Raw genomic sequence first — 25,870 nt, 5'->3', positions numbered from 1 at the left:
GGCATTATATAAATATTAATTGTATTTTTAGTGAGATAGACTGATGCACAACATCATTCACTCTTTGGAGTAGTTCAGTTTCAAACTTACTGAACCTGGAGCTCAACAACAGAAAGGAGCATTTGAATGTATTCATTTTTGTGAAGCCATTGCCATTCTGTTGGCTTGAGTTCTCATGACATTGTGGATGGTAAATCATATATTCTGGTTAGAATTAGAAATCCATTTCTCAAAAAAGGCTGGGATTCAGAGAACCATCCACTTCCTTTACATTGTGTAACATTTGGACTGTGTATTGCTTAAAATCTTTTAACTTCATTCACATCACCTGGCAAACTGGTTGTCAAACCTCAACACAACTTAATCCATCTGGCCAAATTCAAAAATGTCTGAATTTATCCAAGAAGATTCAAATGAGATTTGCAACTGACTGGAGAGGAGGATTCTGGATAATCCAAGGTGGAGGACAGGAAAGAACTTGGCTGTGAGAGCTGCTCCTTTGGTATTTTCAGTGTTGGAGCTAATTTCCTAGAATTCTATGAGCAGTAACTACTGTTTTATAAGCTGTTGCACTGTTTTCAAACTTTGGGAAAAAAGATCAAACCAATGTACTTTAAAAAGGAGGAAGAGAGATAAAGGTAGTGACATGTATAAGACGGACAGATTGCACCTGAATTCAAAAGGGACAAATATACTGCTGGCGAAACCTGCTAGAGCTGCCGGGCAGATTTAAATTTGTTGGGGTGGGGGGAGACCAAGGCAGATAGTGAGGAATGACATCAGACTGAGACTAGTACAGTTGGAAAAAGGGACAAGTTAAACAGTCAGGGCAAGGAACAAAGCAGGCAACAAGGTAGGAATTTATAAATTAATCTGAATTTATTTCAATGCAAGAGGCAAAAGGCAGATGAACTCAAGACATGGTTAGGAGCATTGGACTGGGATATCATAGCAATTATAGAGATGTGGCTCAGGGATGATCAGGACTGGCACCTTATCCAAGGTAAAGATGCTATAAGAAGGATAGAACAGAGGACAAGAGAGATGGGGCAATGGCATTTCTGATTAGGGATAACATTACGGCTGCACTTAGGGAGGATATTCTTGGGAATACATCCAGGCAGGTTTTTTAGGTGGAACTGAGAAATAAGAAAGAGAAAATCACCCTATTGGGATTGTATTATAGACCCTCAGAGGGAAATTGAGAAACAAACTTGTAAGGAGATTGCAGCTATCTGTAAGAATAATAGGGTAGTCACAGAAGGGGATTTTAACTTTCCAACCATCGACTGGGGTTGCCATAGTGTTAAAGGTTCAGATGGAGAGGAATTTCTTAAGTGCATACAAGACAATTTTCTGATTCCGTATGTCGATGTACCAAATAGAGAAGGTGCAAAACTTGACCTACTCTTGGGAAATAAGGCAGGGCAGGGGAGCACTTTGGGGCCAGTGACTGTAATTTTAAAATAGCAATAGCAAAGGATAGACTGGATCTAAAAGATAAAGTTCTAAATTGGAGGATGGCCAATTTTGATGGTATTAGGCAAGAGCTTTCAAAAGCTGATTGAAACCGAATGTTTGCAAACAAAGGGACGGCTGGAAAATGGGAAGTTCAAAATGCAATAACGAGAGTCCAGAGACAGTGTGTTCCTGCTAGGGTGAAAGGAAAGGCTGGTAGGTGTAGGGAATGCTAAATGACTAGAGAAATTGAGGTTTTGGTTAAGAATAAGAAGGAAGCATATATCAAGTATAGACAGCAGAGATCGAGTCAATCCTTAGCAGAGTATAAAGGCAGTGGGAGTATGCTTAAGAGGGAAATCAGGAGGGAAAAGAGAATTCATGAAACAGATTTGGCAAATAGGGTTGAAGAGAATCCAAAGGGATTCTACAAGTACATTAAGGACAAAAGGGTAACCAGGGAGAGAATAGGTCAGCAAGGCTGCCTATCTGTGGAACTGCAAGAGATGGGGTAGATACTAAAAGTGTATTTTTCATCAGTGTTTACTGGGGAAAAATATGAAAGATAAAGAAGGTGGGGAAATAGATGGCGGCATCTTGAAAAATGTCCATAATAGAGAGGAGGAGGTGCTGGATATATTATAATGTATAAAGGTGGATAAATCCCCAGGACAGGATCAGGTGTATCCTAGAACTCTGTGAGAAGCTGGGGAAATGATTACTGGGTCCCTTGCTGAGATATTTGTATTATTGATAGTTACAGGTGAGGTGCCAGAAGACTTGAGGTTAGCTAATGTAGTGCCACCACATAGGAAAGGTGGTAAGGAGAAGCCATGGAGCTACAGACTGGTGAGCCTCATATTGGTGTTGGAGGGAATCTTGAGAGAATCTTGAGGGATAGGATCTACATGCATTTGGAAAAGCAAGGACCGATTAGGGATAGTCAAATGGCTTTGCACATGGGAAATTGTGTCTCACTAATTTAATTGAGTGTTTTGAAAAACTAACAAAGAGGATTGATGAGGGCAGAGAAGTGAACATGATCTGTGTGTACTTCAGTAAGGCATTCGACAAGGTTCCTCGTGGTAGACTGGTGGGAAAGGTTAGAACACATGGAAAGGTTAGAACACATGGAATACAGGGATAACTAGCTACATGCATTTGGATACAGAATTGGCTCAAAGGTTGAAGGCAGAGGATGGTGATGGAGGATTGTTTTTCAGATTGGAGGCCTGTGACCACAAGGATCGGTGCTTTTCATCATTTATATAAATGATTTGGATGTGAGTATAGGAGGTATAGTTAGTAAATGTGAAGATCACACCAAAATTGGAGGTGTAGTGGACAGCAAAGAAGTTTACCTCAGAACACAATGGGATCTTGATCAGATGGGCAATGGGCTGAGAAGTGTCAGATGGAGTTTAATTTAGATAAATGTGGCGTGCTGCATTTTGGAAAGGCAAATCAGGGTAGAACTTATACACTTAATGGCAAGATTCTGGGGAGTGTTGCTGAACAAGAGATCTTGGAGTGCAGGTTCATAGTTCCTTGAAAGTGGAGTCGCAGATAGATAGGATAGTGAAGAAGGTATTTGTATCTTTATTGTTCAGAGCACTAAGTACAGGAGTTGGGAGGTCATGTTTGGCTGTCCAGGACATTTGGAATAGTGCATTCAATTCTGGTCTCCTTGCTATAGGAAGGATATTGTGAAACATAAAAAAGTTCAGAAAAGATTTACAAGGATGTTGCCAGGGTTGGAGGATTTGAGCTATAGGGAGAGGCTGAATAGACTGGGGCTGGTTCCCCTGGAGTATTGGAGGCTGAGGGGTGACCTTTTAGAGGTTTATAAAGTCACGAGAGGCATAGATAGGGTGAATAGCCAAGGTCTTTTCCCTGGGGTGTGTAAGTACAAGAATAGGGGGCATAGGTTTAATGTGAGAGGGGAAAGATATAAAAGAGACCTGAGGGGCAACTTTTTCACGCAGTGGGTGGTGCGTGTATGTAACGAGCTGCCAGAGGAAGTGGTGGAGACTGGTACAATTTAAATGCTTAAGTATTTAAAAGGCATCTGGATGGGTATATGAACAGGAAGGATTTAGAGGGATATAAGCCAAATGCTGGAAAATGATATTAATTATTATAGGATGTCTGGTCGACATGGACGAGTTGGACTTTAGAGTCTGTTTTCGTGCTGTAGAACTCTATGAATTTGAGTCTATGAGTGCTGCACTTCAGTATTTTTAATACTATAATTCTGGTCACAGCCTCATAAAAATCTTCTCAACAAAATAAAAACTATTTTTATAAAGCGCATTCATGGGAATAATAAATTGAAAGCATTTTCAAATTACAGAATCTGACATTAATGTCCCAGATGAAAAGACCGTGGGTAACTAGTTCATGGATAATTAAATTCAGTGTTAACAGATGATAAGGTAAAGAGTCTGGCATTCCTGTGGACACATGTCATACCAATATGCCAGAGCATTAAAAAAAGCAACCGTACTCAAAGGGACAGTGAAGACAAATATCCAACAATCATAAATAAAACTCCCAATGAGTTCAGATAATCAAAGTTTGGGAGAAGATTTGTAGCTGGGAATTTGTGTTGCAGATGTTTCGTCCCCTGTCTAGGTGACATCCTCAGTGCTTGGGAGCCTCCTGTGAAGTGCTTCTGTGATTTTTCCTCCGGTATTTATAGTGATTTGTACCTGCCGCTTCCGGTTGTCAGTTCCAGCTGTCTGCTGCAGCGGTTGGTATATTGGGTCCAGGTTGATGTGCTTATTGATTGAATCTGTGGATGAGTGCCATGCCTCTAGGAACTCCCTGGCTGTTCTCTGTTTGGCTTGTCCCAGTGGAACTCATGTTGCTTGTCATCTGAGTGTGTGGCTACTAAGGATAGTTGGTCATGTCATTTCGTGGCTAGTTGGTGTTCATAGATGGGGACCGTTAGCTGTCTTCCTGTTTGTCCTATGTGGTGTTCTGTGCAGTCCTTGCATGGGATTCTGTACACTACATTGGTTTTGCCCATGCTGGGTATCGGGTCCTTCGTCCTGGTGAGTTGTTGTCTGAGGGCGGCTGTTGGTTTGTGTGCTGATATGAGTCCTAGTGGTCGCAGTAGTCTGGCTGTCAGTTCAGAAATGTTTTTGATGTATGGTAGTGTGGCTAGTCCTTTGGGTTGTGGCATGTCCTCATTCCGTTGTCTTTCCCTTAGGCATCTGTTGGTGAAATTGCAGGGGTATCCGTTTTTGGTGAATACATTGTATAGGTGTTCTTCTTTCTCTTTTTGCAGTTCTGGTGTACTGCAATGTGTTGTGGCCCTTTTGAACAGTGTCTTGATGCAACTTCTTTTGTGTGTGTTGGGTGGTTGCTTTCATAGTTTAGGACTTGGTCTGTGTGTGTGTGTTGCTTTCCTGTATACCTTTGTGGTGAATTCTCCATTCGGTGTTCTCTGTACCATCACGTCTAGGAATGGGAGCTGGTTGTCCTTTTCTTCCTCTCTCGTGAATCAGATTCCTGTGAGTGTGACGTTGATGATCCGGTGTGTGTTCTCTATTTCTGTGTTTTTAATGATTACAAAGGTATCATCTACATATCTGACCCAGAGTTTGGGTTGAATTTGCGGTAAGACTGTTTGTTCTAACCTTTGCATTACCGCTTCTGCTATGAGTCCAGAGATGGGTGAGCCCATGGGTGTGCCATTGATTTGTTCATATATTTGGTTGTTGAATGTGAAGTGTGTTGTGTGGCACAGGTTCAATAGTTTGAGTATGCAGTCTTTGTTGATAGGTTCCCCGTCTTGTTATCTGTTCTGTATGTCCAGCAGGTTGGCTATTGTTTCTCTGGCTAGGGTTTTGTGTGGTTAGCCACACACTCAGATGACAAGCAACACGAATTCGACTGGGCCAACACTACTATTATAGGACAAGCTAAACAGAGAACAGCCAGGGAATTCCTAGAGGCATGGCACTCATCCACAGATTCAATCAATAAGCACATCGACCTGAACTCAATATACCGGCCACTGCAGCGGACAGCTGGAACTGACAACTGGAAGCAGCAGATACAAATCACTATAAATGCCAGAGGAAACACCACAGAAGTGCTTCACAGGAGGCTCCCAAGCACTGAGGATGTCACCTAGACAGGGACGAAACGTCTGCAACACAAATTCCCAGCTCGGCGAACAGAACCACAACAACGAGTTCAGATGATTTTGAAAACACGAGAAAACCATTGTTGCTGAACCCATTGGTGCTTTTTACATATATATTCCTGTGGAAGGAGTACACTTCTTTACTATTTAGTTCATGTCCTTTGACATGCAATGTCTGTCTTTGTGTTGTTGTTTAGGAAGCTGTTCCATTGACACCACTGAGCCCCTCTACTCCTCTGGAAGCTTGTCATATGCTGGCCACAATTGATACGCATTGGAGGAACAAGACACACATTGGGCACTTTCAGGTAGTGAATCCTTCAGTTTACAAGCCCAACTAAAACAGAAACAAAATTATGTTTTTCCAAGTTAATACTTGTCGTAAATTATGTTTCCTTTGTGCTTTGTCTACTGTAACAAACTATAAGAATTTCAGTTTGAGTTTTATAAAATCATGAGGGGCATGGATATGGTTAATAGTCAAGATCTTTTCTCTGGGATGGAGGAGTCCAGAACTAGAAGGCATAGGTTTAGGGTGAGAAGAGAAAGATTTAAAAGGGATCTAAGGGGCAACTTTTTCACCCATAGCTTGGTGCATGTTTGGAATGAGCTGCCAGACAAAGTGCTGGGACTGGTAGAATCACAACATTTAATAGGCATCTGAATGGGTATATGAATTGGAAGGGTTAAGAGGGACATGGGCTAAGTGCTGGCAAATGGGACTAGATTATTTCAAGTTATCTGGTTAGCATGGATGAGTTGGAAAAAAGGGTCTGTTTCCGTGCTAGCTATCTCTACGACTCTATGAGTTTGGGTTTGTGTATGAAAAATATTAAGACTATTTCATTCATTCCAATTAGACAAGGAAAAAGGACCATTTTGAATTAGTTGTGACAGTCCTGTATCTTATACTTCTTTGGTGTGGAAGCTGATAAATACCTATCTGTTATTAAATAAGTGTTGAAGCTTTGCAGGGGAAGTGTAATTATTACAATCTGAATCATAAATAGTTCTGCTATGTGGAATAGTTGCTGATTTACAAAGTGCTGTTGGTAAGACTTTTAAAAAAAAGAAGTGCTATTGGTTTGGGTAGAATGCAGATATGTTAAAAACCAGAATCCCAACAGCAGCCTGCCTCTAGCCCAGACCTTGCAGATTCTAATGGAAGTGGGACTGGTGTAGCAACCAAGCCACGATTAGGAGGTATAGTTGGCAATTTAAATATTCTATTGAAACTACATATCCCCAGTTTATTCACCACATCAAATTTAGCTCTGGCTAGCTAAGACTCACCAGAGAGGATTGCTGGGTGTAAGAGGAAAGTGTTCTCCAATGTAACAGCTGGATCTGCCTTCCCCAACTTTCAGCATCTGGACAACCCCCTAACTCTTTTTTCTCTTCCCAAACTCCTTTCCCACCCCTCAACTCCCCCAAAAGTCGCTTGTTTGTCAATCCCTCAAACTTCAATCTTCTACTGAAATGCTCCACCTCTTAAATGATTGGGTGCCTGCCCCATTAATTGGATTTGCTTCCTGGGCTTAAACCTTTTGAATTAAACCCACTCATTGTAACTGGGATCAGTGACCAAACAGGCACTTCTGCTTCAACTTTTGGATCAGTTAGAAACCTACTAATGGTGCTACATGTGTGCCATTTAGGTAGAACTTGATGTTGTTGGAAAAGTTCTGGCTTACAGCTTTCCTGGACAGCTTGCTCTCAACAGGACAATAAGTTAAAATCCTTCTCTTTATTTTTGAGCTGCGTGCTTTTATAAAATTTCTGCCAACTCTTAGGGTTGCAAACACTGGATAAATTCCTGTCCAACCTTTTATCCTCATGCCCCCATCTTCCTGCTCCTGTTTGCCAATATTTTCATTCTCACAGTGCTGTGCCTTTGTACTCACAAAGCAAATGGACTCCTCATCAGCCCCTTAGATGATTCTTGACTGTAAATCAAACTTTTGTTCTGCTACCTCTATATCTCTAAAGGCAAAGAAAAAAAAACTCAATTTTATTCCCCCTCTGCTGAGTTACTCAAAACAAGGTGCTGGAAATTGGCCTGTACTTCCTGGAAACTAAGAGTAAACCTGGAGGATTAGCAATCTCATTCACTGTTCAAGCCGAAGACCAACTCCAGGCCACATCCTATGTTGTTCAAGGGCTTGAGCAAGCATAGTCTGGGAAGAGTATTGACTCTCTTTCCATGTGGGAAGGTTCTTGACTTTGCGATATGGAGCATCAAGGTGTTTTGAACATTCATCCATAATTCCTAATATTGGAACCACGCACTTAAGAAAGGAAACTAATAAAGACATAATGCATTGTGCAAATGTACTAAATAATAATCTTTAAATGACTGGGATATTATTGGTGATTATTATTGTATTATCATACAGTTAAATAATTTTCTAAGTACAGAATAGCAAGAAGTAGTTTTCTACCCCAAAGTATTATATATGAGTTTCTACAAAGTGCATACATTTTTAATTAACCTGTTTAGATTTGTTATGATACACCTCTAAAGCATGTCTGATATACTGCTGACTCAGAAGTAGGGACATTAATACTGAGCCCCTTGAAAGTGTAAACTATTGATAATTATGCATCAATTATGGAAAATAAGTTATTACTTAATTGTTGAAGATTTCGTAAGAAAAATTAAATAACAGGTATTTACTCCACCAACTATTTTGTATAGATTGACTGACCTGTAGTTTAAAAGTATACAAAGGCAGAAATGTGCAGAAGCTGTTTTTTTAATTGTAAGCTTCAAAGAGTGTAATCCAGCAAATAGATAAAACTTAACTTAAAATGAGCTGGTGAAAGTAAGACCTTTTTATTTGACTGACTAATTTTTAAATTAATCGCATTCCATTTACTGAAGTGCTTGCTCTAAGTTTATAAATGGATGGAAAGGCATATGAAATGCAAATGTGCAGAAAACATAAAGAAAAGAAAGATTTGCATTTATAAGTCTCTTCCATGATCTCAGGGTTTGAAATGTGGTTAATGTTGTCACAATATTATAATATAAGGTCTGTTTCTGATACTTACACCAATTCAGTTTCACATTTGTTGTAGCCCAATTGTAACAAGCCATTAAAGGCTCCTCGGCTGTCCATTGGAAAACTAGAAACTTGTAGAAACATTGAGCATGAAATTTATCTGATTGGTAGCTCTCAATGGATGATAGGTATAGCACTGCACTGTTTTGAAATTGTGATGCTATATAGTGTTCACTTAAAGCTGCCACACAGAACAACCTCAGTACATGGAGCTGTATGAAGAAGCAGGATATGAATCAACAACGAGTTTTGAACAGAAGAACCATTGTTAAAATTTGTACACATTTGTATTCTGGTCTTTTTCTGGCTGTGTCAAGTTCCAAGTACCTCAGACTCAGCCAAGAGCATCACAATAGGGAATTGCTAGCCTATTTCATAATTCACACAATTTTCCTTTCTTTTCCATTTCTTTTTGGAGAAACTTGTATGACAAATAACATGGGATAATATGGAGGTGCTGGTGCTGACTGGGATGGACAAAGTCAGAAGTCTTGGACTGAAGAGTCTGTTTCCATGCTGTATGTCTCTATGACTCTATGACTCTAAATCACACCACACTGGGTTATAGTCCAACAGGTGTATTTGAAATCACAAGCTTTCGGAGTGCTGCTCCTTCATCAGGTGAAGAGGAGGGAAGCACACATAAATTCCGTGTGTGTGCGCTTCCCTCTAATTTACCTGACAAAGTAGCAGTGCTATAAAAGCTTGTGATTTGAAATGAACCTGTTGGACTATAACCTAGTTTCATGTGAAATAAAGTGGGGCATACAAATTTCCAACTGTCCTTAATGCACCAAAACATGTTTTTGTTATTGAAAAGCTCCATATAGAGTCACAGAATCATGTAGCACTGAAAAAGATCCAACTCGTCCATGCTGACCAAGTTTCCTGGCTCCACTTGCCTGCATTTGGCCCATATCCCTCTAGACGTCTCCCTTTCATCTGCCTATCCAAATGTCTTTCAAATGTTGTAACTGTACCTGCAGTTCCCATTTTCTCTGGCAGTTCATTCGACACATGAACCACCCTCTGAGAAAAGTTGCCTCTCAGGTCCCTTTTAAATCTTTCTTCTCTCACCTTAAAAGTATGCCCTCTAGTTTCGAACTTTCCCATCCTAGGGAAAAGACCTTTGCTGTTGCCTTTCCCTATGCCCTTCATGATTTTATAAACCTCTATAGGGTTGCCACTCAAACTCCTAAGATTAATTTCCATTCTATTATTGTTTAATTTTAACATTAGCTGACCCTGTTGAATACCTCCTTTACCATTAAGACGGAACAGCACTCTAGATACCATGGAGCTAGTAATATAACTCAGGTCTGCAAGGACCATACTAGTTAGAGTCATAGACTCATAGAGATGTACAACATGGAAACAGACCCTTCGATCTAATTTGTTCATGCCGACCAGATATCCTAAATTAATCTAGTCCCATTTGCCAGCACTTGGCCCATATCCCTCTAAACCCTTCCTATGCATATACCTGTTCAGATGCCTAGTAATTGTAGCAGCCTTCACCACTTCCTCAGAAAGCTTATTTCATACATGCACCACCCTCTGCATGAAAAGGTTGTCCCTTAGGTCCCTTTTAAATATTTTCCCTCTCACCTTAAACACATGTCCTCTAGTTCTGGACTCCCCCACCCTAGGGAAAAGACCCTATTTACCCTATCCATGCCCCTCCTAATTTTATAAACCTCTATAAGGTCACCCCTCAGCCTCTGACACCCCAGAGAAAACAACCACAGCCTATTCAGCCTCTCCTGAAAGCTTAAAGCTTAAATGCACATAACATTCCAAAAGTGGCCTAACCAATCTCCTATGACCTTCCAACTCCTATACTCAATGCTCTGACCAATAAAGGAAATCATAACAGACACCTTCTTCGCTATCCTATCTACCTGCAACTCCACGTTCAAGGAACTGTGAACCTGCCCTCCAAGGTCTCTTTGTTCAGCAACATTCCTCAGGACCTTACCATTAAGAGAATAAGCCCTGTCCTAACTTGTCTTTCCAAAATCACATTTATCTAAATTAACCTCCATCTGCCACCCGTTGGCCCACCTGATCAAGATCCCATTGTATTGTACTGTGAGGCAACTTACAAAACTATTTGCCTCAGATTAGTGATGGAGTATAACAAAACATTGTGTGAAGGCGCCTTAAAGAATTAACAAGGAGTTAGTGTTATTTTCATGTTGTATTATCATTGCTACTAGTTTCTCCCTTCAACTGCCTATCATAACCTTCACAAATATAAACTAATAAAATGCTGTCCCCCTACTTAGTTTTTTTAATTTTTTCATCAAAGGCGATATTGATAACAAACTGAAAATGCTGGAAATACTCTACATGTTAGGCAGTATCTATTGTGATAATGATATGCATGCACCTTCGAGGAGGTATATCGCAATCAATATCCACCTTGACAGGATATGATGTGTTAGAGCCTTGCATCAAGGAGCAGTCTGAAGTATTTGTGATAAGATATAATCTGTGAGGCTGATACAAAATTCATGCATCTCTGGATGTTGGAATGTGTCTATGAAAAATTAACAAACAGCAAAATTCACAATTGATCTTGGACCTGTGTGGGAGAGCTCACAACACAGGAACATGTAAGTGCATAGTTTTACAGTGTAACCTTGCTGTAAGTTTAAAGTAGTGAATATAATGGGTTCTTTCTTGATTATATGTTTTATTGAAATCTGTCTCTTGATTTAAATTTTAAAAATATAAACCGTAAGTACAATGTTAGCCTCGAGCACTGTCTTTTTTTAGAGCATAACGAAGGTGCTATTTTTGGGTCTGTAGATTGTGAAGGAGCAAAGGTGGTCTTTAGTAGAGTGATATACTCTTCTTGTTGAATGTGGGAGTTTAGGGAGAGTTTACATGTTACTGAGGATTATGACTGCAGGAAGTGTCTTTGATTGTGAATCCTATCAGATCAAATGGATTGGTTGGAGTGACAGTAAGAGGCAATGAGGGATTTACAAGAGCAAGGGGGTGTGATGGATGGCAGTTATAAGAAGGAAGAAAAGCCGCTGATACGGTCAGAGAGATTAACTCCAGGAAAGGAGGGAGAGGTAGACAGGTAGTGCAGGAGTCTTCTGTGGCTCTCCCCATTTCAAACAAGTATGCTGTCTTGGAAAATAAAGGGGGTGATGGACTTTCAGGGGAATCTAGTACAAGCAGATTGAGACAGGCTGTAATGTAATGAGGGGTACGTTGGGTTCCAAATGATTGATTGTCTTAGGGGACTCGCTAGTCAGAGGCACAGACAGATATTGCTGCAGCAAACATTGAGAATGGTGTGTTGCTTCCCAGGTGCCAGGATCAAGGATGTCTCAGAGAGGGTGAAGAATATTCTCAAAGGGGAGATGGACCAGCAGGAGGTCATTGTACACATTGGAACCAATTACATAAGAAGGCAAAAGGATAAGGTTCTGAAGTGAGAATATCGAAAGTTAGGCAGGAATTTTAAAAATAGGTTCCCAAGGGTAGTAATATCTGGATTACTCCCGATGCTACAAGCTAGTGAGGGTAGGAATTGGAGGATGGAGTGGATGAATGCATGGCTGAGGAGCTGGTGTATGGGTGAAGGGTTCACATTTTTAGATCATTGGAATCTCTTCTGGGGTAGAAGTGACCTGTACAAGCTGGGCGGATTGCACCTGAATTGGAAGGGGACTAATATACTGATAGGGAGAGGTACTCGGGAGGATTTAAACTAGTAAGGTGGAGGGGGGGGGGGTGCGGTGGGACCCAGGGAAATAATAGGAAAGAGATCAATCTAAGAGTGATACAGTTGGAAAATGGACTGAGTCAAACAGTCGGGGCAGGAAGGAACAAAGCAGAGAACAAGGTAGGACTGACAAATTAAACTGTTTTATTTCAATGCAAGAGGCTGAGTAGGGAAGGCAGATGAACTCATGGCATGGTTAGAACATGGGACTGGGATATCTTAGGAATTACAAAAATGTGGCTTAGGGATGGACAAGACTGGCAGTTTAATGTTCCAGGATACAAATGTTATTGGAAGGATAGAAAGGGGGGCAAGAGTGGAGGGAGAGTGAAATGTTTGATAAGGAATAGTACTACTGCTGCACTTAGGGAGGATAATCCCGGAATACATCCAGGGAAGTAATTGGGGTGGAACAGAGAAATAAGAAAGGGATGATCATCTTATTGGGATTATAATATAGGCCTCCCAATAGTCAGAGGGAAATTGAGGAACAAATTTGTAAGGAGATCTCAGCTATGTGTAAGAATAATAGGGTGGTTATGGTAGGGGATTTTAACTTTCCAAACATCGACTGGGACTGCCATAGTGTTAAAGGTTTAGATGGAGAGAAATTGTTAAGTGTGTACAAGAAAATTTTCTGATTCAGTATGTGGATGTACCTACTAGAGAAGGTGCAAAACTTGACTTACTCTTGGGAAATAAGGCAGGGCAGGTGACTGCGGTGTCAGTGGGGGAGCACTTTGGGGCCAGCGACCATAATTCTATTAGTTTTAAAACAGTGATGGAAAAGAATAGACCCGATCTAAATTTGAAGTTCTAAGTTGGAGAAAGGCCAATTTTGATGGATTAGGCAAGAACTTTCAAAAGCTGATTGGGGGCAGATATTTACAGGTAAAGGGATGGCTGGAAAATGGAAAACCTTCAAAAATGAGATAACGAGAGTCCAGAGACAGTATATTCCTGTCAGGGTGAAAGGAAAGGCTGGTATGTATAGGAAATGCTGGATGACTAAAAAAATTGAGGTTTTGGTCAAGAAAAAGAGGAAGCATATGTCAGGTAAAGACAGGAGAGATCGAGAGAATCCTTAGAAGATTACAAAGACAGTGGGCATTTATTTAAGAGGGAAATCAGGAGGGCAAAAAGGGTCCATGAGATAGCTTTAGCAAATAGGATTGAGGAGGATCCAAAGGGTTTGTACAAATACACTAAGGACAAAAGGATAACTAGGGAGAGAATAGGGCCCCTCAAAGATCAGCAAGGCAACCTTTGTGTGGAGCTGCAGGAGATGGGGGAAATACTAAACGAGTATTTTGCATCAGTGTTTTCTGTGGAGAAAGACAAAGAAGATAAAGACAGTAGGGAAGCAGATGGTGACATCTTAAAAAATGTCCATATTACAGAGGAGGAGGTGCTGGATGTCTTGAAACACATAACTGTGGATAAATCCCCAGGATCTGATCTGTTCATAGAGTCATAGAGAAGTACAGCATGGAAACAGACCCTTTGGTCCAACCTGTCCGTGCCACCCAGATATTCTAACCTAATCTAGTCCCATTTGCCAGCACTTGCCCCATATCCCTTTAAACCCTTTCTAGTCATATACACACCCAGATGCCTTTTAATTGCTGTAATTGTGTCAGTCTCCATCACTTCCTCTGGCAGCTCATTACATACACGCACCACCGTCTGCATGAAAAAGTTGCCCCTTAGGTCCCTTTTATATATTTCCCCTCTCACCCTGAACCTATGCCCTCTATTTCTGGACTCACACACCGGGGGACTCTGTGGGAAGCTAGCGAAGTGATTGCTAGGCCTCTTGCTAAGATATCTGTATCATCAATAGTCACAGGTGAGGTGCTGGAAGACTGGAGGATGGCTAACGTGGTGCCACTATTTAAGGAGGGTGATAAGGAAATGCCATGGGTGAGCATGACATCGGTGGTGGGCAAGTTATTGGAGGGAATCCTGAGGAACAACATTTGCATACATTCGGAAAGGCAAGGACAGATTAAGGATAGTCAGCATGGCTTTGTGTGTAGGAAATCATTTGGAAGTCTAGAACCAGGGGTACAATGTAAAACAAAGGGGAGGCTACTTATTACAGAGTTGAGGAGAACGATTTTTTTCTCAGAGGATTGCAAACCTTTGGAATTCTCAACCCAGTGAGCAGTGGAAGCTTAGTCTCTGAATATGTTAAAGGTAGAGACTGATTGATTTCTGATTACCATTGCATTCAGGATTATGGGGATGGAGTAGATAGAAGGCATTAAGTGTTTAATCAGCCATGATCGTATTGGATAGAAAGGCAGGCCTGTTGGGCTGTATAGTCTATTCCTGTTCCTATGTTGCTATGCTTCAACTACAATCTAAGAACTGTAGCTGTACAAGAAGACATGTCACCACCAGCTTTTGCAGGGCAAGTGAAGATGGGCAATAAATGCTGGCTTAGCCAGCGATGCCCAAACCCCAAGAATTAATTTAAAATACTTAAAGTAAAGAATCTGCATCTTATGTTTTATTTACCTTTATGTGTGATTGGTGCATTTCCATTTAAGAAGATTTTAACAATGTCAGGCAGCATCAGTGGAGAGGTCATTGACTTGTTTCAAGTCAATGACCTTTCACCAGAACTGAAAAAAGGTAGAAATGAAATGGGCTTTATGAAATTGAAAGAGGTGAGAGTTTGATAAAGAACAAAAGGCAATATCTGTGATTGGATGGAAGACATGGTGAGATTCAGTGTAAAAATGGTTGGTGGCACACAATCAAATAGAGTTGTATGGAAGAAGTGAAACAAATATTTGTCTCGAGGAGGTGTGAATGGCAGAATCATGAAAAGCGGGATCAGATTAATCCATGATATCGTGACTTCAGAATCACAAAGAATGGAAAAGCAACAAAACAGAAAAAGAGAAAAATCAAAAGCAGCAAAGAAGGAAGAAAAAAACAAAATGGCACCCCTTTTAAATGCTGCAATTGTATCAGCCTCCACAACTTCCTTTGAACATAGAAAATAGATTCAGGTATAGACCTTTCAACACACCAAGCATGCTTTGCTATTCAAACATATCTTCGACCTCTAGACTATTTCATCCACTATCGACTAAAGTCATTCCATTTCAGAAATTTATCAACTTCTCTCTTGAATATAATCGATGTTTGAGTTTCCACTGCTCCTTGGGATAGATAATTCCAAAGATTTACCACCATCTGTAAGAAGACATTCCTCCTCATCTCTTTTTCAACAGCCTTTTTGAAACTGATCTTAACTTCTTATGGTCAAATTCAGAAACTACAATCTTTTGACTCTAAAGTAAGCATGTTGTCCACTGAGCCAAGACAGGTATTTCAGGTCAGGAAGACAGTAAATTGCCTAATTGTTAAATAGGTAGTTGTTCCTATTCACTAGATCACTGTAGGAACTGAGGACAGAGTGGGACCAATGCACAGAATTAAAATGACAGGTCATTGGATGCTCTGGGTCATGCTTACATAGAACATAGAAAAATACAGCACAGTACAGGCCCTTCGGCCCTCAATGTTGCGCCGACCGAATCCTACCTAACCTACACTAGCCCAATAACTTCCAAATGCCTATCCAATGCCCGCTTAAATGACCATAAAGAGGGAGAGTTCACCACTGCTACTGGCAGGGCATTCCATGAACTCACAACCCGCTGTGTAAAGAATCTACCCCTAACATCTGTCCTATACCTTCCACCCCTTAATTTAAAGCTGTGTCCCCTTGTAACAGCTGACTCCATTAGCGGTAAAAGGTTCTCAGTGTCTACCCTATCTAAACCCCTAATCATCTTGTACACCTCTATCAAATCTCCCCTAAACCTTCTTTTCTCCAATGAGAACAGCGACAAGTGCCTCAGTCTTTCCTCATACGATTTTCCTACCATACCAGGCAACATCCTGGTAAACCTCCTCTGCACTCGTTCCAATGCCTCCACATCCTTCCTATAGTATGGCGACCAAAACTGCACACAATACTCCAGATGAGGCCGCACCAGAGTCTTATACAACTGCAACATGACCTCAGGACTCCGGAACTCAATTCCTCTGCCAATAAAGCCCAGTACACCATATGCCTTCCTCACAGCACTATTTACCTGGGTGGCAACTTTCAGAGATCTGTGTACATGGACACCAAGATCCCTCTGCTCATCCACACTACCAAGTAGCCTACCATTAGCCCAGTAATCCATCTTCTTGTTATTCCTACCAAAGTGAATGACTTCACACTTAGCTACATTGAATTCCATTTGCCACCTTTCTGCCCAGCTTTGCAACTTGTCTATATCCCGCTGTAACCTGCCACATCCTTCCTCACTATCCACAACTCCACCGACTTTTGTGTCATCCGCAAACTTACTCACCCAGCTTTCAAGCCCCTCCTCTAGATCATTTATAAAGATAACAAAAAGCAATGGTCCCAAAACAGATCCTTGAGGTACACCGCTAGTAACTGCACTCCAAGATGAACCTATACCATCAACTACTACCCTCTGTCTCCTTCCAGCCAGCCAATTTCTAATCCAAACCTCTAATGCACCCTCAATGCCATACCTCCATAGTTTTTGCATTAGCCTACCATGGGGTACCTTATCGAACGCCTTACTAAAATCCATATACACAACATCTACTGCTTTACCCTCGTCCACCTCCTTAGTCACCTGCTCAAAGAACTCAATAAGGTTTGTGAGGCACGACCTGCCCTTCACAAAACCATGCTGACTATCCTTGATCACGTTATTCCTATCCAGATGTTCATAAATCTTATCCCTTACAATTCTCTCTAAGACTTTGCCCACCACAGAAGTCAGACTCACTGGCCTATAGTTACTCGGGCTATCCCTACTCCCCTTCTTGAACAAGGGGACCACATTCGCCATCCTCCAGTCTTCTGGTACTATTCCCGTTGACAATGACAACATAAAAATCCAGGCCAATGGCTCTGCTATCTCCTCCCTAGCTTCCCAGAGGATCCTAGGATAAATGCCATCAGGCCCAGGAGACTTATCTATTTTCATCCTTTCCAGTATTCCCAAAACCTCTTCCCTACATACTTCAATGCCATCCATTCTAATCACTTGTGACTCAATATTCACACCAGCAACAGCGTCCTGTTCCTGAGTGAATACTAACGAAAAGTATTGATTTAGTGTCTCTCCAATCTCCTCCGCCTCCACGCACAACTTCCCACTACTATCCTTGACTGGACCGATTGTGGATTGTGGATTGAACAAGGAGGAAAAGCAAATATTATTAGAATTCTGGCAGCATAGGAACAGAATTGTGGGAGATGGGACAGATTCGGTCCACTATGCAGAGAAATCCTTTGTAGAAGGAAAGGAAAGGCACATCTGAATCTCTGGGATAGAGAATCTGGAATTAAGGTGGGAGATGTGTAGTGGAATCACAAGTTAAGATCAAGTATATCTCAAGGTGACACTTTCTGTTTCCCACATTAACCATTTGTGTCTTCTGTGCCTACTGATATGATGTCAATTATTCCTGCCTTCAGATAATTGTTGTGTTGCAAATCCATGAATCTCTAAGAATTGGATTGAAACACCAAAAGTATGTATCCTTGTAATCACCTGATTACCTCATCACTTCATTTCATTGTTTTTTTCATCAAGATTGTTGTAATAATGAACCCTCTGCACTAATATAGCCCTCTCCCCTGCACATTTAGTTTTATTGTAGAGTTTTTGAATATTTTAATTTGGATCTGGTTTTAATGAAACTCTCATCTGTTTCTGCTGAAATAAGCACCATGACTTGATAAATGGATAAGGGGCAGCCAAATTCTTTGGATATCTCAAGGCTTTGGTTCCCTGTAAATGGAATGCTTTTTGTAAGTGGGGCACAGTGAGTGAAGAACTCCTGCTGTACTTACTTCAAGTTGTTCTGGTTGATGGTGTTTTATCATGGAATCCCATCACTCATTTTAATTACCTATTTTTCGGTGAAATATGTTGTTGTTGCAGGTGTTCTCTTAATCATTCTTGTGGAGGCTGCTCAGAAACTGGCTTCTTACTTTACTATTAAACATATTAATGGTTGGAGGAAGGTATGCATTGCCTTTTGAACTTGGATAGTCGGGCCGAACAGTCTAAGGTACTGGATTTAGGTTCTAGACTCAGGTAACAGGTAGCTAACATTGAGCCCTTTTTTTAAAAGGGCTTTTCTGGTGCAGTGGCAGCATCTCTACCTCTGGACCTGCTGGTATGACTTCAATTCCCATCTGGTTAATTAAAAATCTTTTTCAGACCTTCTACAGTTTCCATCTATTTGTTTTGAGGCTGCTGGGAAAATTAGAATTTGTTGCGTAGGTTCTTGAGAACATAGTCCTGAGTGGCTTTCTTGAAATGCTGTGATATTGGTACACCCTCCATGCCGAGGGGAAAGGAATTCCAAAATTTTGATACAACAGCAAAGGCAATATATTACCAAGTGAGGATGGTGTGTGCCTTGGGTGGGAATTTGCAGCTGTTAGTGTTCTTAGGTACCTGCTTCCCTTGTCTTATAAGGTGGCAGACATTACAAGCTTGGAAGGTGCTGTCAAAGGACCCTTGGGCTAGTTCCTGCACAGAACCTTGTAAAAGATACTGCTACCCCTGCACACTGCTGGTGAAAGGAGTGAAGATTAAGGCAGTGCATGGATTTCAATCAAATTGGCTGTTTTTTTCCCAGATGGTGTCAACATCCTTGAGTTTTGTTGGAGCATTCAGACAAGTTCCATTACACTCCTGCGTTGTGTAGAACAGTATTCATTTCTCAGCTACCATCATAAAATTGAGATTGACTGGTCAGTCATCCCATTTTGTAACCCAATAGCCATTTATGGTACTAGGCTAGTAATCCAGAGATTTTGAGTTTAAGATCCCTGAAAAACTTCCCAGGTCCCAGCATGGGAACCTGGCTAGTCTGCCTGCTAATCCAGTCATCCGTTTCAGATGTGTTCATTTTTCATTCTCTCTGAAAGCAAACCATATAGTTATAAAAACAGAATCACCACTCATGGCAAGGTGCACAGCCACATTTTCAAGCAATAACTTCATCTATATCTTCAGAACAAATATAAAGAATAGACTTGGCAGAAATATAGATTTTTCACCTACCCATCTCCACAACAGCACTTTTGCCAGCACTACATCAACACTAAAAGTATTTTAAAGGATTTATGGTTCTTTGGAATACACATTAAATGTATTTTATTAGTTGTAAGACATGTTCTAAGGGTGTGAATAGCGCTAATTAATTCAAAACCTTCATTCTTGGAACATCCTGAGATGATGTGAAAAGCTAACTTAAAAAAAGTAAGCAGCTGATGCTGAACAAAACACCAAAACATAGGTACAAACATTATGAATCAGATATTGAGATCAATTAAAGTATCACAATGGCATTAAAATCATCATTGTTCAGAAATGCTCAGTTTAGGGTTGCTCCAATTTGATGTGTTTGTACTGAACAAAATTTCTTGCACTTTGGAAAAGATCTTAGTTAATAAGAAACAGGTTTAACAAGTGCTGCCATCCATATCTTGATAGAACTAATGTGGTCTCATATGTGAAGGTAGCCACTTCCTGCATATGGTAAACAGTCTTATAGGTTAAATAAGATGGAGTTTATTACATCTTTGCAACTATATACAGAGTATAAGCATACGCTCTACATTATTGCGAAGACTGTTGGGAGAATCAAGCCTTAGGTCTCCCATGATGTGATAACCCCTGCAAGGTTCATGGGAAATCAATTAAGTTTTTTGAATATGAATTCTCTTGGTAACTCACAATGGCTTGTCCAGCTGGAACTTATCAGCTGATCCCTTTATATGGTATTGTCCCTACACCTAGACCAGGAGGCCAAGGTTCAAGTCCCACCTGCTCCAGAGATGTGTAATACCATCTCTGAACAGGTTGTTGAGAAAATTAGGTCAATTTTTAAAAAATTGAACAAAAAATGTATAACGTAGCTCTTCGGGTTGGTTAGCTCAGTTGGCTAATTTATGATGCCAACAGAGTGGGCTCAATTCCCATCACCAGCTAAGGCATGGTGACCTTCAGATTAAGGCACCATCAGTCCTCTTCTCTCCAATGAGAGATACCCTTTTGTCCAGAAGGACTATGGCAACCTTACCTTTACCATGCTCGTCACTCTTGTGGCACAGTGGTAGTATCCCTGCCTCAAGACCAGGAGGCTTGTCCAGCCTACTGCAGGAGTGTGTAATGACATCTCTGATTAGGTCGATTAGAAAGAAAAGATAAAGCAGCCGTTCCCTTGTGGTGCAGTGGTAGTATCCCAACCTTTGATCTAGGAAGGCTATGAAGTATATAATAGTATCACAGAGCAGGTTGATTGGAAAATAGGTTAAGAAACAAACATAAAGCATACAGCAGACCTTTGTCCCATCCCACTCTCCCTAACTTCCCCATACCTTTGATGGTTTGAATTGCCCTTAATTAGCTTTGCATGTAAATATTGAATTGGCTACATGGGTGTTTTTTTTCCTGATATCAAGAAATATTATTACGCACAACTGGATGTTCTTTTCCCACAACCAAATCCCATGACTTTTTTTGTTTTTAACTTTTAACCACCAGGAACTCTGTAGTGCTGCCATCAAAAGCCTTGTATCTTCCATGGTGTCCACCTTATAGGTCTGCTTTATTTTTGTTTTTTCCCACAAATAAACAACTTTGCCACCACCAAAATCACCATGATATTTTTTTAAAAACTACCAACCACCCCCACTAATTACTCTTGTAGTCAATTAAATATCTACAAACAAAGCCCATTATAGGCAAAGCAAACCTCCATGGTGGTGTTTAATAGTTTTAAAAAAGGTAAAATCAAAAGTCCTGGTGATTTTGATGACGGGAAGATTATCCAGTTGTGTGTGGTAACATTTCTGGGTAAAATAAAAATAAAGCAGCCCTTTACAAAGCAGACCCATGTCCATTCCCACTCTTCCTACACAATATCCCCCTGACTTTTGATGGTTTGGGTCTGCAAAGCTATCTGTTCTAGGCTGGGATTAGCCTATGTATGCCATGATTTGGTTTTTAACAGAAGTGATATTCATTTCTAATCAAGCTTCCTGACTTATTACACATGAAACCCTATTTTACTCTTCCCCAAAGTCCTCATGATATCATCACTTTGCGTGATACTTATTCCACTCAGGCAAGTATTAACCCGTTCAGATCCATATACAATATCTTACCCCAAGCTTTTTCCTGATAACTAATGTTGATGCACACAAATGTATGTAATGATACATACCAGTATCCTATGTTCCCATGAATCTTCAACTTGCCAAATTCACATAGAGATTTCCTTATACTTCCTGAGTATGTTCTCATCAAACTGGACAGAATGATAGCTTGTTAGCTTAAAACATAGTTGTCTTGCACTGTTTTTCTTTCACAGAGGAAACTTTCCCTGCCACATCAAGCAGTTCTTTCTTTCCAGCATAGTCATAGAGTAATAGAGATGTACAGGATGGAAACAGACTCTTCGGTCCAACTTGTCCATGCCAACCAGATATCCTCACCTGATCTAGTCCCATTTGCCAGCACTTGGCCCATATGTCTTCTGAATGGTGTCTTCTATGGAGTTGTGGGTGTGACATTTTCAGATTGTGCCAGTACATTTTTGTCCTCAATCCAGATGTGAAGTTGGTATTTGGTAGACCTTTACTTCAGTTTTTTGATTAATTTGGAATTTCTTGTTCACTGTCACCAATTGAACTTTGTTTTCTTCCCCAACAGTGTTACCTGAAGGTTTCTTCTTGTATTATATGATATCCATAATGGTTACTGAGTATTCTTTTTAGGAAGGTAGAGAGGTCAAATATTCAACTTGAATTTATCGCTTCCTGGTTACCTCAGCACCTAATATGTGATGTAGATTTGTCATAACTAGTTTTTCACTGTACCGTGTTGCAATCTAATACAAATCATTTGCAGATGCTGCAGTTGTCTTGAATGGGACATACTGATCAGTTACACCTCTTTGCCTTTCTCTCATAGTTTGTTGGCATTTGGAATCTGAACTGTCTTCAGTGTTGTTAGCAGTGGAAATAAATTGTTGCCAAACTTGTAAAGTCACAGCTTTCACCTCATGGACAGAATTAGACAAATTTTGCATTCCAATTAGCCTCAGGGGATTCTACTTTTTTGTTTAGATGCCATTATGAATTTATAGAGCTTTGTTAAATCTTTTATTGGCTATTCTTTGACCAACTATCCCTGATCTTTTCTTGTTTAACCCCTTCCAGATTTGAATGAGATTAAGGTCAAAACATGCCTTCCTAATCAGGAATTAGAATTTCCAGCAGCAAAGTGCATTAAAGGCTCCTAGTACTTACTGTCCACTATGTTGGAGGGTAGCTTGTGGTGAACCTTTAACATTAAGTGTAGCTTCTGTTAAAAACTGGGTACTGTCAGCAAAGGCTTGCAATCTGATAATATCATGACACCTACTACTGTGTCTAATTTGAAACTTGTGAGATAATCAGTAACATATCAGTTTTTCAAAATGTTTGGCCTGGGTCATCAGTTTCACTAAGAAAATTTTTAGTTTATTTTCTGTTGGACACTATTCTACCTCTCTTATTGCTTTGTCTGGGTAATGCTTTAGTCTTTTGCCTTTATGTAGCTGCTCCTGCTTTAGCATGTTGACATCATTTTACAATAAATGCATTCATAGAATCCCTTCAGCGTGGAAACAAGCCCTTCAGACAAGTCCATACTGACACTCCGAAGAGTAACCCACCCAGACCTATTCCCCTAATCTATATTTCTCCTAACTCATGCACCTAACCAACACATCCCTGAACACTATGGGCAATTTAGCCTGGCCATTTCACCTAACCTGCGCATCTTTGGACTGTGGGAGCAAACCAGAGCAAACCCATGCAGACATGGGGAGAATGTGCAAACTCCACACAGACAGTTTCCCGAGGCTGGAATCAAACCTGGATCCCTGGCGCTGTGAGGCTAACCACTGAGCTATCGTGCCACCCTTTTGATCACTTAACATTGTTTGCATATTTGCTTCTAAACATTGGCAAGGACTTTTAGTGTCTAGTGTCTGTCTTATCCACTGTGTTAGCTTTCCATGTGTGGCTTTTGTGTTTCTTTACCATAAAAATCGAATGGATTCTGAAACTCTGCTATGCAAAATCTGAGTTTCCAGACCACTGCTTCACTTATTATCTGAATAGCATTTTCTGGAGTTAGGTCTTCTTTACGCTATAATACATCTTGTATGACTCTCCAGTAAAGGTTACAACTACTGACTCTTCTGAATTCTGACTTTAAGGTACTATTGTTGCATCACCCCACTAGGCCGCCATGTTCAATAATGAAGTGATCTATGGATTCCCTGGATGCTATATTTTTCTGTTAAATCTTACTGATTTAAAAACTTCATTAGTTATAAAATTGAAACAATTGTCAAAAGAACAGTTTACCTGTAACAAGCCAAAATCAGATTGATCAGGGAATCCAGTGGGTTAATTAGAATATTAAAAAGAATAAATAGGTTGGAGGCCATGGAAAGGGACCTATGTTTGATAGCTTATATTGCACTCTGTATAGCCTCATAATGTGAGGAAAATAACAAATGGATTTACAATTTCCAATTAACTGTAATCTCTCTATAGCCTTGAAACCTGATTCTGGTAAACACTAAATGGAGTTTTATCTGCACGGACAGATTTCATTAATGGGGCTGTTGTACTTCAGAGTTTTTTTTTCCGTCGAAAGCATCTGGAAGGACATTACACATCAGAGTGTGCTAAAACCAAATGGGTTCTGCAGGTTGAAAGAAGGACAAACTGCTGAAAGGAAATATTTCAGGACTACAGGGCATGGGAAGGGGATTGCGACTAGCTGAGCATTTAAATGTAGACAGCTGGCATAAAGGCTAATGCCCGAAACGTCGATTCTCCTGTTCCTCGGATGCTGTCTAACCTGCTGTGCTTTTCTCGACTCTGATCTCCAGCATCTGCAGTCCTCACTTTCTCCTAGCTGGCGCATACATATCAAGTTGAAAACCCACTTTGTGTGTAACTATTTTCTGAATCTGTCTGTGATTGGAGATGTTTGGAATGGTTGTCATAGCCCTGAAAGTAGGATATTAGCATCACTTATGATATTGGCTGATATCACTTAATCTAGATGGATATTTAAGGCAGATCCTGGATTTTAAATGGGGTAAATTGCACTCTATATGTAAGAGCAGTAATGAAGACAATTCTTCTCACTCTGCTCCTCGTGCACTGGACTTTTGTTCAGGCTTTCGGTTTGATACTGAGTCCCGTGTGCTCCTTCACCTTTTCTTTAGACTGGCTCATGTAAATAACAGAAGGACAATCAAATCATTTAACCCCATTCTTACATGCTCCACCATGAATGAGTTACATTTCAAACTCAGTCAGCATTGAAAATGATTAGACCAGGAAAAGTTCCCTAAGATGGACAGATTCTTCAAAAATCAAGATGGGTAGAAATGACGTGCCTGCTGATTCCTATTGGTTAGATTCTTCTTGCTTAGTTCACCCATGACCAGACCAGATACAGAGGACAAGAGCTCTTCCATGAAGAGGGAATTTTACTCAGGAACAGTTTTATTCTGTTCCTCTAATCTTCCATGTAAAAGAATCCTGCAGCATTGCCAAGGCATTTTTCTGAGGATTCATTGTGCGCCATTGATTTCACATGAGCTCATGGAGATAGTCCTTGGCCTGTTTCAGAGCACTGCATGTATCTTGTATCAATTATTTAATAAGGGCATAGTCTGGGAAAATAACATTGCACCAATTGTTTGCTGCCAAACATTTTTCTTTAAAGCAATACTTGTTGGATTTGCTAGACAATGGGTGGTGGATTAACTTGGCCAAAGTCACAGAAACACAGAAGTCTTATGGTGCAGATGGAGGCCTTTGAACCATCATCCCTAAACAGTTCTTCTAAATAGCAACATTATCTAATGTCAATCTGCTTTTTTTTCCCCATGTCGTTGCACATTATTTTTATCCAAATAACCATCCACAGCTCTCTTGAATGCCTCAATTGAATCTTCCATCGCCATTCTTTCAGGCAGTGCATTCCATAGCTTAACTACTTTCTGAGTGAAAAAATTTTTACTCACAATACAATTGCATCTTTTGCAAATCATTTTACATCTACGTCCTTCCATTCTTGTTTCCTTGTTCAAGTGGGAAGAGCTTTTCCTTATCTTCTATATCTAGTCCACTCTTGGTTTTAAAAGCCATGTCAGATCTCCTCTTAGTCTTCTTCTCTCCAATGAAGACAGTCCTAATTTCTTCAATCTATCCTCATTATTGAAGTTTGTCATCCCTAGAATCATTCTTGTCAATCATTCCTGTTGTCTTTCCAATGCATTCACATCTTTTGT

General features: G+C 40.4%; 1 protein-coding gene across 10 annotated transcripts in view; it reads left to right on the top strand.

Annotated features, from left to right (window-relative positions):
- LOC132828420 (tetraspanin-18-like) overlaps positions 1 to 25,870 on the top strand; it is a 131,486-nt gene that overhangs the window by 42,347 nt on the left and 63,269 nt on the right. Inside the window, exon 2 of one of the 10 annotated variants that reach the window (XM_060845521.1) lies at positions 5,812 to 5,922. The exons of 7 other annotated variants lie outside the window; for them this stretch is intronic. In XM_060845521.1, the coding sequence (XP_060701504.1) occupies positions 5,866 to 5,922 (57 nt within the window). In that variant the 5' untranslated portion in view covers positions 5,812 to 5,865. Of the gene's footprint in view, positions 1 to 5,811; positions 5,923 to 25,870 lie in introns of those variants that run through there. 2 more of the 10 variants (XM_060845513.1, XM_060845518.1) reach the window with 2 other exon arrangements.

This window comes from Hemiscyllium ocellatum, chromosome 26 (genome assembly GCF_020745735.1).
Source record: "Hemiscyllium ocellatum isolate sHemOce1 chromosome 26, sHemOce1.pat.X.cur, whole genome shotgun sequence".
In the NCBI taxonomy this organism is placed as follows: domain Eukaryota; kingdom Metazoa; phylum Chordata; class Chondrichthyes; order Orectolobiformes; family Hemiscylliidae; genus Hemiscyllium; species Hemiscyllium ocellatum.
The sequence above is the reverse complement of the archived record's forward strand: the minus strand, read 5'-3'. Positions and strand labels throughout refer to the sequence as shown.